The 19,423-nt window shown below is 36.9% G+C and overlaps 1 protein-coding gene across 12 annotated transcripts in view; it reads left to right on the forward strand.

The window, feature by feature from the left end:
- The window catches only part of PIKFYVE (phosphoinositide kinase, FYVE-type zinc finger containing), an 84,633-nt gene that overhangs the window by 26,278 nt on the left and 38,932 nt on the right, over positions 1 to 19,423 (forward strand). For 9 of the 12 annotated variants that reach the window (XM_049888010.1, XM_049888011.1, XM_049888016.1 and 6 more), the window contains 11 exons: positions 577 to 715; positions 1,917 to 2,074; positions 3,089 to 3,200; positions 4,167 to 4,314; positions 4,863 to 5,030; positions 11,809 to 11,868; positions 13,505 to 13,634; positions 14,063 to 14,243; positions 14,926 to 15,000; positions 18,209 to 18,316; positions 19,081 to 19,221. In XM_049888010.1, coding sequence (XP_049743967.1) covers positions 577 to 715; positions 1,917 to 2,074; positions 3,089 to 3,200; positions 4,167 to 4,314; positions 4,863 to 5,030; positions 11,809 to 11,868; positions 13,505 to 13,634; positions 14,063 to 14,243; positions 14,926 to 15,000; positions 18,209 to 18,316; positions 19,081 to 19,221 — 1,420 coding nt within the window. Of the gene's footprint in view, positions 1 to 576; positions 716 to 1,916; positions 2,075 to 3,088; positions 3,201 to 4,166; positions 4,315 to 4,862; positions 5,042 to 11,808; positions 11,869 to 13,504; positions 13,635 to 14,062; positions 14,244 to 14,925; positions 15,001 to 18,208; positions 18,317 to 19,080; positions 19,222 to 19,423 lie in introns of those variants that run through there. The other 3 variants (XM_049888014.1, XM_049888019.1, XM_049888020.1) reach the window with 3 other exon arrangements.

Consider the following 19,423-nt stretch of genomic DNA (forward strand, 5'->3'; position numbering starts at 1 on the left):
TGTAAACATTTTCCTCCCCATCAATCTTTTACTCAACAGTTTTATGATTCTTTGCTTGAATCTAATGTTTACTATTTTGGTTGCAAAATAATGATTTTCTAACTCCATCATTCCATCTATATTTATTAGTTGACATTCTGTTCTAAAAAGGCTTCCCATTATTGGTGAGTTTTGAATAGGCACGGAATGACATGATCTGAATTATGTTTTGAACGAAATACTGTAGCAGCTCTGTGGAGTAGATCCTAGGACATAAGAGGAGAAGACCATTTTGAAAGCTGTTGCAATAATCCATGCGAGAGAATTGGCCAGACCAATGAGATGAGAAGTGATCAAATTGTAGATGCATTTTGGTTGTAAAGCTAATTTTATACTCATGTAGTCATTGCAAACATAGTGCAGAGAGTTTCTGTGTACGCTTCACTTAGCTGCCCCCAGTGATAACACGTAAACAATCGTAACTGTTTTCAAAAGTACCATTAACGTGTACACTTACTTTTAAAATGAATTTTCACTGTAATTCTGTTTATCATTGCAGAATTTATAACTGTATGTCATTTTTGTTTTTGCTTCCAGGTCGGCCAGCATTACTAACCTGTCACTGGATCGATCTGGTTCTCCTATGGTACCTTCATATGAGACATCTGTCAGTCCCCAGGCTAACCGAACATATGTTAGAACAGAGACCACTGAGGATGAACGCAAAATTCTTCTGGTACCGGCCCAGTATCTTTAACCCATTGCTAATTTTGAGCACAAAGGATGTTTATCTCACTGATTTTTTTCTGAGAGAAACATACAAATGGAATAGCCACTCAGTATATAAATTAGCCAGAAGAAATAATTAGCTTAAGATTTTACTAGGATAACTTGAGAAATCAGTCAGGTGTTCCTCACTTATATTTTGTGCTCATTTTTTCTTGACATCTTTCATCTGGCAAGATCAGAATTCAGGTGCCTACATAACAAGAGAGCTTAACCTTTAGTTAGGTACATATTGCTGTTTAAAGTTTGAAATCTGTTTCTCATACACATGGAAAGGTTTTCAAGCATTTAATACTATTATGTCAACGGACAGGTAGCACTTTAATAATAAAAGGAGGATCAAATGAATAATATGGATCCTGGGTCGTATAAGAATTCAAAGAATAAAAAGATCATTACTAGTGAGGGAGTCAGAAAAGGCTTTAAACAGAAGGCCTTGGATCTGGACCCTGAAGGATGGGAATGGATTTTGATAGACAGTGAGCAAAAGGAATCTTTAAAGATGTGAGGAAAGGTATGGAGGCAAGAATAAGCATAGCATTTTCCATGGACAGAAGTAGGATTATAATTGTGAGAGGTTGGGAAAGAATTTAAGTTGGACTCTGTGGGCAATAAGAGTGGGAAATTATTTGGGACTGCATGGTGTGGAAGGCAGTAAAGTCAGTTTTTACAAGTTTAGGTCTCAACCTGTACACACTGATCAACATTGAAAGTTTTTTGGAGCAGGGGAGTAATTCACTGAAGGCCGTTTTTAGGAGAATTCACCTGGCAGTTGGGCATAGGTGAGGATCTGGTGGAGTTAAGGCTAGCTAGGGACAGTTACGTTAGATTGGTGCGATTGACTGCTGTCTCCCCCTCCCTTGTCTCATCTCCAAAGAAGAGGACAATATTTTGCACTTAGAAAACTGGGAAACCACTTATACACACTCTTGACTGAAAAAAAGTATTTGGGATAGCTGGTTTTCTAGGTGAAAAACTTACGTTTGTGATTAGGTGAACTGAGTTCAGGGTATCCCCGATGCATGTCTAAGCTACTACAGAAGACTCTAAATTGAATTTCTTTTTATGGATCTCAAAATCACAGGAAAGAATCTGAAGAGGTGCATAGCATCCTTCTCATGAGTAATTACTTGCTTTTAATGTGATTGCAGGACAGCGTTCAGTTAAAGGACCTGTGGAAGAAAATCTGCCATCACAGTAGTGGAATGGAGTTTCAGGATCACCGCTACTGGCTGAGAACACATCCCAACTGCATTGTAGGGAAGGATTTAGTCAACTGGCTAATCCGAAATGGACACATTGCTACAAGGTATTATGATCTTAAAGACATTTCGATATAATTATTTTTGATGAGGACACATATTTGAAGATGAAGGGAAGTAAATCTGTGAGTAGGGTGCTATTCGTTTCATGTATCTTATGGTTTGGAGTACTAATCCCTCTTCACATCTGGGCTTAACCAGTAGAGAATAGATGCAAGGAGCACGTGGGGTCCCATTAGCCTTATTAAAAACAGAAACATGCAGTAATTCTTAAGATGCAGAATTCCCAAAAAGCAGGATTGGGGAAGGTAGCTGGGGCCTAAAGCCCAAGTAGATTGCCCTGCTACTCTTCTCTAATCTAGACCTTGCAACCTATGTTGAGAGTTAATACATAAACCATGCCTGGAGTGTCCTAGTCCACCTCACACATCACTTATAAAATAGAGCAACTGATAGATACTGTTGTTTTTCAAGTTAACATGTCCCCTAGCTCTTACCACTTGTTAGGTTAGCCATCCTCTCATGGGAAGAAGTAAGTTGTGGAGAGAGAAAAACAAACACCTTTAAGCAGTGAAGCTGTGAGTTCCATCTTTGGCATTGTCTACTTTTAGCTTTTCTGGTTTTAGTTGTTATTTAGTCTCTTTGAGACTTGGACTTGTATAGATGTATTTACATTTTATACCTGTATCTATAATATTTAATGTTGTTTTCAAGACTGTAAAGCTCCTTTAGGGTGATAGCCATGCTGTCCTCCATTTTATTTACTCCTCTACTAACTACAGACGTGTGCATGCGTTAACCACTCACTAATGCTTGTTGTAATTGGGTTTGTGAAGGCCGCTTTACTAGTAGGTACTCCTCCTTTACTGTGGTACCTGGAAGAATCTTCTAACTTAGCTTAAGTGCGTCTTGATTTATCTTATTCCTCACCTACCCAAGGACCCTTTGAAATTCCAACTCTGATTAGATCACAAAAAAATTATGTTTGTGTCTTATCATTTATGTGTAAAGTTATTTTAACTGATTTTTATAACTTTTCTTTTTTCTTGGTCTTGATTCAGGGCACAGGCTATAGCAATTGGACAAGCAATGGTTGATGGACGATGGCTGGACTGTGTCAGTCATCACGATCAGCTTTTCAGGGATGAGTACGCGCTGTACAGACCCCTGCAGGTAATTTTCAGGTTACTGCCGATGAGAATATAGCAGGCTTGTTTCTAAGTCTTTCCTCATTAGTGGGAACAAAAAGTAGTTGAATTTCCCAAAGTTAATTTTTTTCTAACATATTTTCCTGCTGTTTGAAGACAGTTAAAACATTTTTACTTGGTAGGTAGTGGTGATGAAAAACCTGCTATTGGAATCAAACATCTTACTCAGTTGGTGTAGCTTTTCTTAAGCTTGGCTTTGTGGTATTATACTTACTTGTCATATAACTTTAATGGTTTTCGGTTTTACTATGTGTGTTTTTAGAACCAGAAGGGGAGTGTACATCATAAAATTATTGAAAAATTTAATGTTACCATTGAAATAGACTTCGACTCTAGCAATGTTAAATTGTATTATAATGGTAAAATTATGAGTATTCTATTTATCTGATTTTTTAAAATTTAATTAGGGAAGTGGAAGTTATTTGTTTAATGATAGAGCTTTATAAAAAGGTATACTTTCACTTTTGGTTCCTGTAATTTGATATATATTAGTGTTTAGCAACACATTTATGAACTAAAATTGGGAACTCAGTGGTTAGAAGAGACGAATGACCCAAAAGACTAGTGTGGTATAATTTATTAAAATCTAATGGTACGTTTTAGCATTTGCATGAGAGTTGATGCAGGTTAGAACAATTTTTAAGCCATTTTCACTCTCAGGTCTAAAGGATGAAATGAAACACTGTAAATTCTGTTAAAGAAATATTTTATTCATAATACCACACCTTCTGGTTAATACAAATTATAATTTTAAGGATGGAATTTGTCAGTATGATACTGGCTTATAACATAGTTTTTGTTTATTTTTACGTCAGTGTATTCACTGGTTAGATTTATAGAAATAGTGGACTAGAATTTATTTGTAGTGTGACAGCCTTAGTATTGTTGGCATTGAAGGTAAATTCCTTGGATCCTGTCTTGATCCCTTCAGAGTACGGATTTCTCCGAGACGCCTTCTCCAGACAGTGACTCAGTGAACTCTGTGGAAGGACACTCTGAGCCATCTTGGTTTAAAGACATAAAGTTTGATGACAGCGACACAGAACAGATAGCTGAGGATGGTGACGATAATTTGGCTAGTGAGTTTAAATTAACTTTGTAACATTTTAGTTCTTATGAATCATTACTGTGTATGTGTGATAAAATTAGGGTCTTGTCTATTTAGTTGAAACAAGCTTACGTTAAGATTTATGACTCCAACTAAATGTAAACATCTGACAGCAATCCTTTTCCTAGATACAGTATTTTCTTAAGAAACTGACTTGTTAGGCCACTGGTGTGTCCAGATTTTACCGTAGTCTGTAGTTTGCAGCAGCTTAAAAATAACTCTGAGCTAATAATATTGCAGCAGACAACTTTCTCACCTCTTCTCTATAATATCAGACTTTCCTTCTGCAGAACCTCCAATATGTTTCTTTATTTTAAAAATTGATTTTATATATTAACTTGTTCAAATTTTATTAAGTCTACACATAGAAGTACATGAAAATACTGTATCCATTTTGGTATTGCACATTGGGCTTGTATATTAAAAAACCATTTTTCTCCTTTCCTCTGACACCCTGATGAAACCCATTTTTACCCCCTCCTCTCCCTATATTTCTTTTCCCCTCCCCAACACTAAAAGATTCTGCCAGTCCTAGCAAGCGCACATCAGTCAGCAGTTTCCAGTCCACAGTGGACAGTGACTCAGCCGCTTCCATCAGCCTGAACGTGGAGCTGGACAACGTGAACTTCCATATCAAGAAGCCCTCCAAGTACCCACATGTGCCCCCTCACCCTGCTGACCAAAAAGGTAGGAGGTAGTTGCCATCTGGAATCCAAACACAGGCTGCAGCATTGGGCCGTAGGATTTCATGTCAGCTTGTCCTCCTGACTTCCTCTGTCCCCTGTGGCTGAGGGTATTTGGTGTGGGTTTTGTTCCACCCTTTCTCATTTTCCCCTCACCACCTCCCACACCTTTTTTTGGTTGGTTCCTTTTATTTCTCATTTTCCCTCTCAGCACCACCATACCCAGTTTAAAGCTTGTGGTCTTTAAAAGGAACTACATCTGACTGCTCTTCCCTTAGCATAATGTGCAACTTCCAAGGTGGCATTTCTTTGCATTTATAACATGGATGTTCTGCTCTATCCTTTTCTCTTTCTTCATTTAACATTTTAAAGCCTATTTGCTTATGCTATTACCCAGTAACATAGTGTTTCATTAAACCTGTTCAGATTCTTCAGCTAGATTGGGGGAAAAACGTTCATATATTCCAAGAGAACTTTCCACTATAATTTACCATGCTTATTATTATGTGTATGCTATATTTATATTCTCTAACACAAAATGAATTCATTCTTTATTATTAGCTACCTTATTTGCGGCTTTAGTTTACTGACTCAAAAAATAATAATGATCATTTTCACAAGATATTTGATATAAAAAGAAAAATAAGGTAAACCATCACTAAAGTCTAACATGGCAGCATGTAAGAAACAAAATATCATTTTTAGATGAATGAAAAGATTATTCTGTTTGATGTAATTGAAAGCCAATTTAGATTATAGCCCTGAAGTGACATTATATAAAATTAATTACTTGTGGGACTTACTTTGTCATAATGCCTACAGATCATATCATAAAGACGAAGCACTTTATTACATGATTTCACCTGGAGTTTGAATTTTTAACATTTAGATCTCTAAAGTTGAATTATCATCGTTTAGATCTGACATGCTTTCCTAATTCTTTGCTGTTCTCTATTTTGAGCCTAAAAATATGGTCAGAAAAGAGAAGCTGTCCTTTTGAACTTAAATATCTGTAACTAAAATTATTTGAAATAAATTCATAGACATACAGCATATTTCTGGTATGTGTCAATATTAGGTATTCTTAAGCTGTCTTACAGTGACATTTAAGAGAGTAATAAAAAGGCATATTTTGTTTAAAAATAAGAAATTTAAAGAGGTTGTGGGAAAGGACAAGACTTGGCTAACACTGAACATGAGTGAAATGCATATCTTTATGGGAATCTTCAAAATGGAAATTGGGAAAATGGTGGAGAACATTTAGGTGAGTATGAAAGGACAGTGTACCTGAAGTGACATTTGACTTAGAACTAACTGTAATCTGGTCAAATGGAGGGTATTGGGTAATGCTCAAAGGTAGGCTATGTCATGATGGAGGACACCTACTCTCTGGACGTCAGCAATTTGTTTTGGCTGAAAGCAGAGTATGAAATACATTTTTGACTTGCTGATGATTTCATCTTTTGGACGGTGAAGGAAATTTCGAAAATCTTGAAGAAAGTGACATGTCATTGTAGAATTCATAATGGCAAAGGATGGACTGCTGCTGAGCATAAACATTTACTTCAGAATGTTGGGAGAAGAATGAACAAGAGGCTTTAGTGATGATATTTTTACAGTATGGCCTTAAATTGTAACTCCAAGAAAAGGTAAAGGAGAAACACTTGGCAGTTGAAAAAAACCATCATGACTCCTGTGGGACTTCTCTGATCTGAGACTTTAGAAAAGATTGTGAAGTCATGAGACTTTTAAAAAAGATTGTCCTCAAAGTTGTGAGAGACGATCTTCATATGAAGATGAATCTGAAAGGGGGGTCAGCACTTTTCCGAAAAATAACAGAACGGCAAAAGTACAGATTGTGTCAAAGATTGAGGAAAATGCCAAGGATATCCGAGAAAATATTTTTTAAATTGTGATGGAAAGAAAGAAAAATTAGACTAGGTGTTTGAGGAAGTTGGTAAAATGTTAGTTGGTGACTGAAAGAAGCTTTTTTTTTTTTTGTCCTGTTAAGAGTAATCTTAATAAGAAAGAATGGGGTAGAATGAAGTCTCAAGAGTCCAAATCATTAAGAGATGGAGAATGCCTGGTTATTTTAAATAAGTCTGTGTTCAAATTTAGGCAAATGATATGCCAGATTACTGTAAGAATTTGTAGCTGGAATCATAGAGCCAAAGTTTGTTATCTTTGAGGAATTACGGAGAGTAGGAGAGGGCCTATGTGACTATAGTGATAGATGTGTTAAAATTTTTTTAAAAGAAGGGTTTTTGATGTGATATTGGAAGTTAGCAAAATTGTAGAAAAGTTTAATGAACAGAATGTACTGTGGTGTTTAAAAACGGGATTGGTGGTGATTGGGCATCAGCATTGGTTAACTAAAACAAGTCATTGCGAAACAACCTACTTCCATTTTTTTGATGATACTAGATTGGTAGATCAGGAGAATATGATAGGTGTTGTCTTCTTTGATGTTAATAAGACATTTGATGGTCTTGATACTTTTGCAGATTAAGAGGTCAGTTGTGCACTTGAAATATATTGAACAGAGGTAGTTAAAGGCAGTAGTTATATATACCTGTTAAAAGCACATGCTCTGGATGACCCGTTATATGAGAAACACACATAAAGAGCTCAGCGTTTTTGGCAAGTCTAAGAGCTCAGTAATGCAGCTGCTAATATAGCAGGTGGATTTGTAGCTTGTTTTAATGTTATACCAAATATTGAAAAGGTTAATTAATAATGTCCCTGGAAAGGAGATGTTCCTAGGTTGTGTGCTGTAGGGCTCTGTCTATAGTAGTAGTCAGGACTTTTAAGGTTTTTCAGATTCACAGATGATTAAAAACTGGAAAGAATGGCTGGTGTTTGTATAAAATAATATAATTAGGCCTAAAAAGTTTACTATTAATATCTGCTGGAGAAAGCCATTCTTAATAACTCATGTGATAAAGGTCTAAGTTTGAGTTACTTGGAAATTCAGTAGTTTGATGTGGCTAAACCACTTCTCTGCCGCATTCTAATGCAATGATAGGTCTCATTTGTGGCAATATAATATCCAGAATGAGGGTCTTATTTAAAGATTTGTATTTGGTTATGAGTTATGAACAGAGTTGGGTTTCCAGGCGCCTAAGATATCTGGAAACCGTGTTATATTAAGACTGACTGACTAAGGGCTTTCCAAACTTGTTTCAGTTGAGTCGATTCCAACTCGTAGCAACCCTATAGGACAGAATAGAGCTGTCCCTTAGGGTTTCCAAGGACCAGCTGGTGGATTTGAACTGCTGACCTTTTGGTTAGCAACCGAGTTCTTACTAAGGGCTTTAGTGCTATTTAAAATGGAAAAAGAAGACTTGGTGTCACCTTTAGGTGTTTGGTGTATCTAAAATTACAATTTTTTTTGTATATGGCTGAAGGGAGAACTAAGTTCAGTAGTTAGGAGTAGTGAGTGTTTACCACTGTACACTGGAAGTATCTAAGTGGTGTCTGAATGTCCACCTGTTAGGGTCATTGAGGAGAGATGGTTACATTGGGTGAGAGTTTAGGTGGACTTGATGACTTCTAAGTTACCACTAAGCAACATCATGGTAAATGCAGAAAATATTGGAGTTGTCAAGGATTTCATTTTACTTGGATCCATAATCAGTGCCCATGGAAGCAGCAGTCAGGAAATCAAAAGACATATTGTATTGGGCAAATCTGTTGCAAAAAACCTCTGTAAAGTGTTAAAAAGCAGATATGCTGCTTTGAGGACTAAGAGCCTGACCTAAGCCATGATATTTTCAGTTGCCTCATGTGCATGTGAAAGCTGGGCAGTGAATAAGGAAGACTGAAGAATTGACGCCTTTGAATTATGGTGTTGGCAAAGAATATTGAATATACCATGGACTGCCAGACGAATGAACAAATCTGTCTTGCAAGAAGTACGCCAGAATGCTCCTTAGAAGCAGGGATGGTGAGACTGCATCTCATGTACTTTGGACATACTATCAGGAGGAACTAGTCCCTGGAGAAGGACATTGGAAGACCCTCATTGAGATGGATCGACACAGTGGATGCAACGGTGGGCTCAACCATAGCAACAGTTATGAGGATGGTGCAGGACTGGGTAGTGTTTCGTTCTGTTGTACATAGGGTCACTGTGAGTTGGAACTGACTCAAGGACACAATAACAACAAGTCTACTTTTAATTCTGAGTCTGCGAAATGAAAAATCTATGTCTAGAATTAAAGAAAAATTGTAATAAATGTAAAGAATCCTTTAGCCTACTCACTAAGAATATTTTAGAGGCGATCCCTGCATCAGAAAGAAGGTAATTATTATGTTGATCTCTTCAGTCAATTGTAACCTAGAGATTCTATAATTTGAGGACTTTATAAATCCTTTAATAAATGTTACTGGACTTAATAATTTTCTCATTTGTTTTTAGCATACTAACAAGAATTATTCCTTCTTCATTTTTCTTGTGAAGTTGAAAAATGAGAAACTGTTTTCCTCTGCATTGTAGTTAAAATGAACACTGATTAACAGAAAGTAAAGATTGCCAGAGTGGTCTGGCAGTAAAGTGAAAGAACTGATAATAGAATTCTCCTGCCTCTGGTTTTCATTGCCCTCTAATACAAGTGTGAATGGGTGGTCTTTACCTTTTCACTGAAATTAAAGGTAAAATACTTACTCTCTTCTTGTGGGTCATCATCAGTCTTCCAAGTCAGAGGGCATTTGGATTTATAAAATTGGTTGAAATTTCTGTACTTTAAAAAAAGATTTTTGAAAATCTTATGTAAATAATCCCCTCATTTTCAGAAGCTTATAAAATTGGGACAGTGTGATCTGTTTGGATTCATTTTGCCACATTAGTCTTGGAGTATTGTAAGTTCAAATAAATTTTATCATGTATTGCAGGCACATACTGAACCATTCTTGGAAAGTTAAGAAGTAGAAACTAGAGAAAAAAGTGAAAATTGTTCCCGTAAGCCTCTCGATCTAACTTCCCATCTATATGAAAATACAGGCTAGACGAGCAAGTTAAACAGCATTTTGGGGGAACAGTTGATCAAATCCAGAATGTGGGATGTTCCACAGGAAAATTGGCGCTTTCGAAATTCAGTGTTATAAAAAAAAAAAAGTAGGGGACTGTTCTAGATTAAAAGAGAATGAAGAAACACAATCAGATGCAATGTATGAACAATATTGGATCAAGTTTGAGAAAAATAACCCAGTGCTGTCGAGTTGGTTCTGACTCATAGTGACCCTATAGGACTGAGTAGAACTGCCCCATAGAGTTTCCAAAGAGTGCCTGGCGGATTCAAACGGCCGACCCTTTGGTTAGCAGCAGTAGCACTTAACCACTACGCCACCAGGGTTTCCTTGAGAAAAATAGCATCTATTAAAGTTATTTTGGGAATAGTTGAATAAATTTGAGTATGGACTGTATTGACATTGTCAATTTTCTGAAGTGTGTTAATAGTATTGTGACTATAGAGAAAAGATGCCCTTATTCTTAAGAGACGTGTGCTGAAGTAACAGCACTGAAGGGTCATGTGTAACTTGAAATAGTTCAGGGAAAAAAAAGCATACATATATGTAAAGAGAAAGCAGATATGGCATGTTAACAATTATTAAATCTAGGTTGAGGGTATTCAGAATTTTATATATGTTTGAAATTTTTTTGAAATAAAGTGTTGGGGAAATCTATCACTTATGTTATTTCATATATACATAAATATGTGTCTAAGCATCCGCATAAAAAATAAAGCTTGTAAAGAACAATGTATTAATTGAATAGGGGTTGGCATTATTTATTCCTGTGAGAGAGGAGCAGAAATAAAGTTCAGTATCAATCTTTACTATCTTTACTTACCCGTACGCTTGGTTTTATTTGCCATGGCACTCTTGAATTTTCTAAATAAATATTTACTTTGCTTCTTGATTTGCAGGATGAGCATATTTCCTCATGAAACATACCGACTTTTTAAAACCTATTTGATTATAAATGAACTTTACTTGAAAAGAATTTTGTTGAGAGCTTTTACTTTAAAGGATGTAAGATGCATTGTGGTTTAATTTGCATAGTAGAAAGAACTCCATTTGACCTATGTGTGGTCACAGACCTAGAGAAAAGTCACGGGGAAGAGTAAGTTTCACTAGCAAGAAGAATAATGTTTTAAAAGCCGAATATGTTTAGCAATTCTCTTAAAGCAATAATTTAGGAATGTTTGGTTAGAATTTTTGAAAAACTACAACTCTAATTTAAAATTAATAAAAATCCTGGTAAGTTATATCTTTATTCCCAGTGTCATGTATTAATTTTTTTTGTAGCTTATCTTCTAAAATTAAAGAGTACTTTATGTTGTTATATTGGTGGCTTCTCTATCTGTGAACTGTCTTGAGTATAAATGAAGTCATTATTTGTTTAAGAATACAGTTATACCTGAGAAAAATTATGTAACATTTTTTGCTTTACATGTAAATTGCTGAAGATCTCAATTTTCATAAACCAGCTGAGTTTTGATGAGGGAAAAATGATATGTTAAGATTATCTGACATGTTAACTAAGGTGAATTGTTTGATGGTTTTGTTGAATTATTAATTCAGGTCTTTTAAGTGTAGTATGAAGTGTGTAGAAGTATAAAGAGGCATTTTAACCTAAAGCTTCTTGAATTTGCCGGGCAATGATGGGTTTAGTATGAGTCATAGCTTCTTTGTGTGTAGGTGTGTTCTCAGTATAATATGTGGGCATGTTGTCATATGTCTCTCCTTCCTCCTCTCTTTGCTCTCTCCTTGGTATGCAGAGTATTTGATTTCTGACAATGGCGGACAACAGCTCTCGATAAGTGATGCCTTCATCAAAGGTAATTTTACCAAAAGCTGAGCGTGGGATGATGTCTCTTGTTTATGAGGATATACTTAGTTAGGGCCTAGCACATTAAGGGGTACAGAGTAGGTGCTGAAAATATATTCTTGATTATTTTAGTATTATGGGAACTCAGTTTTAAAATATGTGAAGGGACTTTGAGAACATCGAGAACTAAGAACATAAGCTTAGATTTGGTTTAGGAGAAGAGGTCTTTGACTTGAAAAATTGTTCAAAAAGCTTTTAAATAGAGTTTGAAATTTATTCTTTTAAAGGCATTTTATACTTTCCTGTATCTTGAATGTAATCTGAAGTGCTGATATACATCAAGGATTGTCAGACTTGTCAGAAAGCCCATAGGCAGACCTTATCCAATTGAGGATGCTGTTGATGCTGGGGAGAGAATTAGGTAGAAGGGAGTAAGAGCTAACTTTCCTAATCAGTTTCTTGGGGGACAGTGAAAGGAGTATAGGAAATAAAAGCCTTTCTTTTCTTACCCTTCCTTTCCTAGCTTACCGTGGAGTAGACTGCATATTCACTTAATTGGTCCGGAACAGTCCACAGCTTAGGCTTCAGATAATGGGAGAAAAGTCCCCTTTCCATTGTGTTTTTTTGGCTCTGAGGGTTTCATATAAAAGAGTGAAGGTAGAGCAAACGGGTACAAGGGAGGCTGCTTGTGGCTGACCTCATAACTTGGCAGTGCTTCTAAATTCACCTCCAAGCATGTGGTTCAGCTGGAAATTTTTAGGCTGCAGTTTACATAATTGAAACGTGCAGTTCTTGTACCTCAGGCATATGGATACATGCTGGACTGAGTAGCCTGCTGGACCCTTTAGTTGAAAGTTTTTTTTTGTTTGTCTGTTTTTAAGAGGGGGAGGTTGAAGAATTTTTGTGTTTCCCCCCTCTTTGTGTTTTTCAACAATTGTTTAATGAGCAACCTTTGTGCAAAACAGAAATTTTAACTATTAGGTTTTTTGGCCTTGATCTATTTTTCAGCCTTTTTACTTAAGGATTTTACCCTGTGGTGAAATTAATTGCTATTTACCATGTTTAAGTATCTCTTTATATTTTGTGTCTGTCTTGTTAAACTTTATTTTCTTAAGGCTTTTGTTCCCATGTTGAAAAAGAAACCTTATTAAGGATTGTGTGAATAGACTTTTTACACTGTCATCTACGTTTTCAAATACATTTGAGTGAACCGCTCTTTTTAAGGTTCAGCACTCACGCTATCGCATGTTCTGTCAGCATTCAGATTTCTGTTGAATGCAGGATTCAGTTTGTGATTTTATAGGAAAAATTTACTCCCTCCTTTTTTTAATATCCTCAGATAAATAAAAGGACAGCATAAAAGTCTATTTCTATTTGCTTTTCAGAAGGTATATTTGTAATTTTTGGCTTAATTGTCTTAGTTCCTTATGTTAACCTCCTTTTCACGGTTCTCTGATTTGGCTCTTGCTAATTATGGCTTATTACTTAATTCTTACATATATATTTTTACTGATATAATTACCAACTCAGCTGGCAATTCAGTCAACTTAAGAAAATTAAAAAAAGAAACTAGTAGTTTCTAAAAATGCAAGTAGATAGTATAAAACATGACAGTGAAGTAATAACTTATTTCACTCTTTACTTAGAATCGTTATTTAATCGTCGGGTAGAGGAAAAATCCAAAGAACTTCCTTTCACACCTTTGGGCTGGCATCATAACAACCTGGAGCTCCTGAGGGAGGAGAATGGAGAGAAACAAGCAATGGAGAGATTGCTGTAAGGCAGTGATCTTTTTAATTTAATTTTCCTTTTATATAATCTTCAGTGACTTGATAGGCATATGCGTAGTTCCTCTTCCTTAAAGTTAAAAATACTAAAATTACTTTGGAAATGAAGCCTGTTCTGAGGAAATGTCTTATAAGACAACAGTCTCAAATTGTGCTTGGCCATCCCTATTGTAATGTGCCAGAATTTCATTTCAGCTAATTAAAAGGGACACCCTGATTACAGATTTTCACAGATTTCATTTATATGCAAAATCATTAAGTGCAGATAAACTGAAAGACTAAAATTGACCTAGAAGATCTTATCTGTGAGTCATAGTTCATATGTTTCTTTCTTTGTAGACTGCTTGTTGCATCTTCAGAATTATTTTCTCTGGCAGTATTAACTATGCAAACTTCTCTCCTGTAACATTTTTGTAGTTCAGCTAATCATAACCACTTGATGGCACTACTCCAACAGTTGCTCCATAATGAGTCATTGTCACCATCCTGGAGGGACATCATTGTGCCACTGGTCTGCCAGGTTGTTCAGACAGTCCGACCTGATGTCAAGAACCGGGATGATGACATGGATATTCGTCAGTTTGTCCACATCAAAAAAGTGAGCTCTGCTAGTGTTTTCCTAACGCTGGGAGCTGATGAGTTGGGCCTGACAGTAATTTGTCTTTTAATGATAATCTAAAAAGAGTGAGGGGTGCTAGGTGAGGGCTGGCAGCTCCTGCTGTCTGTTCTGTTTGTTAGCAGTATACTTAGGGGTCATGGAAGCTGCTCATAGGAAGTGAAAAGTGAACGGAATGGATGAATTGGGTGGGGGATGAGTTGGAAACCCAAACAAATACATTTCCTTTCTTGCTTCCTCTTTTTTGGCACATCAACTGTAAGAAAGCTTCTTCCCACAGATTACTGTCACTGTTCTGAGGAAAAGCACTGGGTACTTGCTTTTATTTAAGAAGTAATGGAATCCTGTATCTTTGGACCAGGATATTTAATGTAAACAATAGTGGTTTTAATTGCCATATGGCACTAGTTTATTTGGTTAAATAGGTATTGTAGAGTACCAGATAATGCATTTGAGAGAGAGTAGGAGGTGGGAAAATAGACAATAATGCTGAAATGCTATTAATCATTGATCGAAAGGAAGAAATATCCTGGAATTTTTTGTCCATATTTGATCACACAGTAGTTAAAATTTAAAGTGGAAAAAATAATAGCATCCATTTGACTGGAATCTAAGGGTGTATCATTGAATTTTAATCATCTGTTTTTTTTAATTGTTCCATTAGATCCCAGGTGGAAAGAAGTTTGATTCTGTGGTTGTCAATGGCTTTGTTTGTACCAAAAACATTGCACATAAAAAGGTAATATAATTTAATTCAACAGTGACTCTCAGAAACCTTTACTGAATACCTCTGTGTCAGATCTGCAGATACAAAGGAAAATAAGACATGATCCCTGCCATTGAGAAGGTCATGGTCTAGTAGGGTAGGAGCCCTGGTGGCGCAGAGGTTAAGTGCTCAGTAGTGAACTGAAAGGTTGGCTTCGAACCCACTAGCTGTTCCATGGGAGAAAGATGTGGCGATCTGCTTTTGTAAAGATTACAGCCTTGGAAACCATATGGGACAGTTCTACAGAACTGTAGGGTCACTGTGAGTTGAAATTGACTCGACGGCAATGGGTTTGGTTTGGCTTGGTCTAGTAGGGGAGACGAGAATGTAAAATTTTATTACAGATGATTTGTGCAATAACCAAAAAAAAAAAAAAAAAAAATGCTGTTGAGTCAATTCTGACTTACGGCGGCCCTATAGGACAGAGTAGAACTGCCCCACTGGGTTTCCCAGGAATGCCTCGTGGATTCGAACTGCCAGCCTTTTGGTTAGCAGCTGAACTCTTAACCACTATACCACTGGAGTCTCCTTTGTGCAATAACAGAAATGCTATATTTCATACCCCCCTCATTTTAATAGCTCTGAAATTGGGGTGTATCTTAATTAATGACATCTTAGCATTTTTTAGCATTGTATCCTTATAATGCAGAAGAGATATATTGTCAGGATTTGGTCCAACTGTGAATGACAGGAAAACTGTAGCAGCAGTGGCTTAATCGAGATAGGAGTTGATTTCTCTTTCCTATAAACATAGTGCAGGGCTGGTATGGTACTCCTTGGTGTCTGAGATCGGCGCTCCTATTCTCTCTTTGATCCTCCTTGTATGGCCTTGACCTCAAGGACCAAGATAATGGGTCTGCATCCCAGACAGCATGATAGAAGAAGAGACAAGAAAGAAGAGGCAAAGGGGCTCGTGTCCCATCTCTTAAGACAGGATCCTGGAAAATGCCACACACACTCTGTCTATATCCCATCCAGAATTCAGTCATATGCTCACATGTAACTTCTAGGAAGTCTGGGAAATGTGAACTCTAGTCTAGGTGGCTTTGTGCCCAGCTAAAAAGCTGGGGTATGCTAATCATGGAAGAAAAGGAGAATGGACATCGAGAGACAATGATCAGTGCCTTCCACAGGAGTGAAATCTTTAACTGTTTTGAGATTCAGGGAAGGTCTCCCAGAGAAAATGATGAATGGATTGAAATTAGTTAATGGGAATTCATTAGGCAGGAGGAGGAAGGCAGGGTAAGGCTTCCAGACTAACAGAATGATAGGGTACTGGTATCATTCCTCCCCTGACCCTGACACATCTCAGGGAGGCAACAGCTCCTTAATAGGCTGCAGTCCTTCCAGAGGCTTAGCAGTTTTAAACTCTGTCCTTGACTTTTAAGGCTGGGTTGCAGAATTATCACTGGTATTCTGTTATCCTTCTCGCTTTCTCACTCTGGCATCCACCGTGAGGCCTCTTTCTAGCACTAGCACAAAGGAGGGGGGTGAAAAACCTGGTGTATTAGGGGAACTCTGAAATCTTAAAGTGCGAGGTGGGAAATAGCACGAGATAAGGCTGGGGGATGTAGGCAAGGGCTCTGTAGCCCACTAAGGGTCTGATTCAGCAAGTGTAGTATACATCAGTATTACCTATGAACCTTGTTCAAAATGTAGATTCCTAAGCCCAAACCCTAGAATTTCTCATTCAGTAGTTTAAGGGTGTGTGGGTGTGTGTGTGTGTGGTGAGGGAGGCAATGTTTTCAAACTTTGCTTCAAAATAAACTTGTTAAAAATAGAGATGCTTACTAGAGAAGCCCCACCTCTAGAGATACTGATTTGGTTAGGGGGAAAGCTGCGGTAGACTTCTAGCCTGAGAAACTAGATGGATAGACCATAGTCCTGTTTTTGCTCTTCTCTAAGCAGTCTAGCAAATTACAGTTCCTCTTAGTTGCCGTTGAGTCTGTTCTGACTCATGGCGACCTCGTGTGCAGAATAGAGCTGTTCCATAGAGTTTTCAAGGCTGTGACCTATTGGAAGCAAATGGCAAGGCCCTGACATCTGAGGTGCCTCTGGGTGGGTTTCAACCACCAGTCTTTCAGTTAGTAGTCTTGCGCTTAACTATATGTACCACCCAGTGGCTTCAAACTTAGGAAAGCAGTAAAGCTCCTGAAAATAATTAGTGACCATCGGTAAATAAAAGTATGCTTAGAGCCATTATTCATAGCAATGATCCAAAGTCAGTCAGTATTTTCTGTGTAGTCTTACTGAAATAACACATTACCCTTTAAAGCAGTACTTTAATGTAGTACTTTAAAATTAAATGATATCTGTTGAATTAAGAGATACAGACATTGTACTCTTTTCTGGAATTGAAGAAAATTCCACGTGGGTGTGGTAGAAACATATGCATGAATGACTGCCTTGCCCCACTGCCCATATTTAGAGATTTAGAGTCTTTAATCAGTAGTTGCTCAAAGTGCCCTGAATGTGGTTCCCCAGCTGGTGAGTCACTGTTTTCAGAACCGTTTGCAGCCAGTTTGCACCTATAAGCTTGGCCAGTCTGAAACCTTGATGTGAAAGAACCCATTTGTCCTTGCTTGTGGGCTTCAAACTTTTCTGCCTGTGGCTTTAGTCCCAGGGCCCGCGTACAGCGTTGGAATCTCTGCTTCTGGAGATGCATTGAGGCTTTTTTCTTTTGAACTTTTTGTTACCCACATCTGCTTGCCAACCTATGCCCACTTAGACATTTTTTAGAAATATTTTCAGGAGGCGTTTTAATTCTTTTCTCCTACATCTACCCCTCTTGAATTTTAGAAAGACTAAATATGTTTTCAAAACTGCTGATCTTTTGGGGTTTGTGAAATTGCCTATCTTTAGGCCTCTTACACTAAGGGCATGGTATCTCTTCTTGCAACGTTAGGGAAACAAAAAACAAAAACAAGAGCATGGTTGAATAGACTAAACTAGCATTAGTGAAACAGCCAATTTTTGAAGAATTTTGCAATTGTTCTGGGCTATATTTGCTTTGAAAAAACTGTAAGAGAATACCATGAAAGGACTAAATGAGAGTATTTTAATACTAATTTAGTGAGATAGTTTCAGTAAAGAGGAGCTATGATCAGTATGAATTTAAAATGATTAGGGGAGGTCTGTTAAGTGCTAACCTTTAAAAACTAACAAACTTTATTTTTTGTAGATGAATTCTTGTATTAAAAATCCCAAAATTCTTTTGTTGAAGTGTTCCATTGAGTATCTTTACAGAGAAGAAACCAAGTTTACTTGCATAGATCCTATTGTGCTTCAGGTGAGAACTTATTACTGAAACACATATAATGTGTAGGAATATTTGTTTACTGTGATGCTTGTAAGTTCTTAATTATTATGATTCATTCCATTATGATATGTAACACAGTGCTTTGCATCCAGTCATAATAGTTGACTGGTGTTGGACCAGAGGGAGGAAATTTATTTGCCATCCTTTTATCAGAGGCCAAAACTTAAAAAAAGGACTTATTATAGTTATATTTCACTGAAGCTGCACAAGTAAAATTATTTTAAATGCTGTTAAATTACAACTTAGTAAGCAGAGTAGGAGATTAAATAATAGTATCTGTTAGAGAGTTATTTACTCAGATACCCCAAAGAAGAGATACTCTGGTTAGTTTCAGTATGTAAAAGGGAAATCCATAACCGTATTAAAAGCATCTAGAAAGTGCTTTCATTTGGGGAATTGTGAGGTGTGTGTGTGTATGTTTTAACCTCTGAGAGCTAGCTAATTGAATTCTTGGCTTTCATGTTATAGGCAATTAAAAACTGAAAATCCTTCAAAGTAATATTAGTGAGTCAAAGAATGGAGTTTCTCCTGAAACTCTATTCAGTATAATCAACACAGTTTAGAATGATGAATGAGTTTCTTGTTTGTATTTGAATTAATTTGCTGATAGAATTACATCTGAATGAATCAAATTTAGGCTGAGATTGATATTAATAGTCAAACTATCCCTGTAATTTAACTTCAGTAGACCTTGAATTGATCCAGGCGTAATATTTCTGATTTATCTTACTTAGGAAAGGGAATTCTTGAAGAATTATGTTCAGCGAATAGTTGATGTTCGGCCCACATTGGTTCTAGTTGAGAAAACCGTGTCTCGGATTGCCCAGGACATGTTGCTGGAACATGGCATTACTTTGGTTATTAATGTAAAATCCGTGAGTGCTCCTGTTTTGGGTTATTTTTCTAAAGAAAAATCACAGCTTTTTCGTTTATATGCATGTGGTAGATACACAGATTTCTTTGATTATCTTTTTTTTTGCTACTCCTTATGTATTGAAAGTGGGACAGAAGGCAGTGGTAGCTATTTCATTATTTAAGACTGGAGAGCCTCAGGCTGGAAGTGTGATTGGCTAGATA

Source organism: Elephas maximus, chromosome 6 (genome assembly GCF_024166365.1).
Source record: "Elephas maximus indicus isolate mEleMax1 chromosome 6, mEleMax1 primary haplotype, whole genome shotgun sequence".
NCBI classification, from domain to species: domain Eukaryota; kingdom Metazoa; phylum Chordata; class Mammalia; order Proboscidea; family Elephantidae; genus Elephas; species Elephas maximus.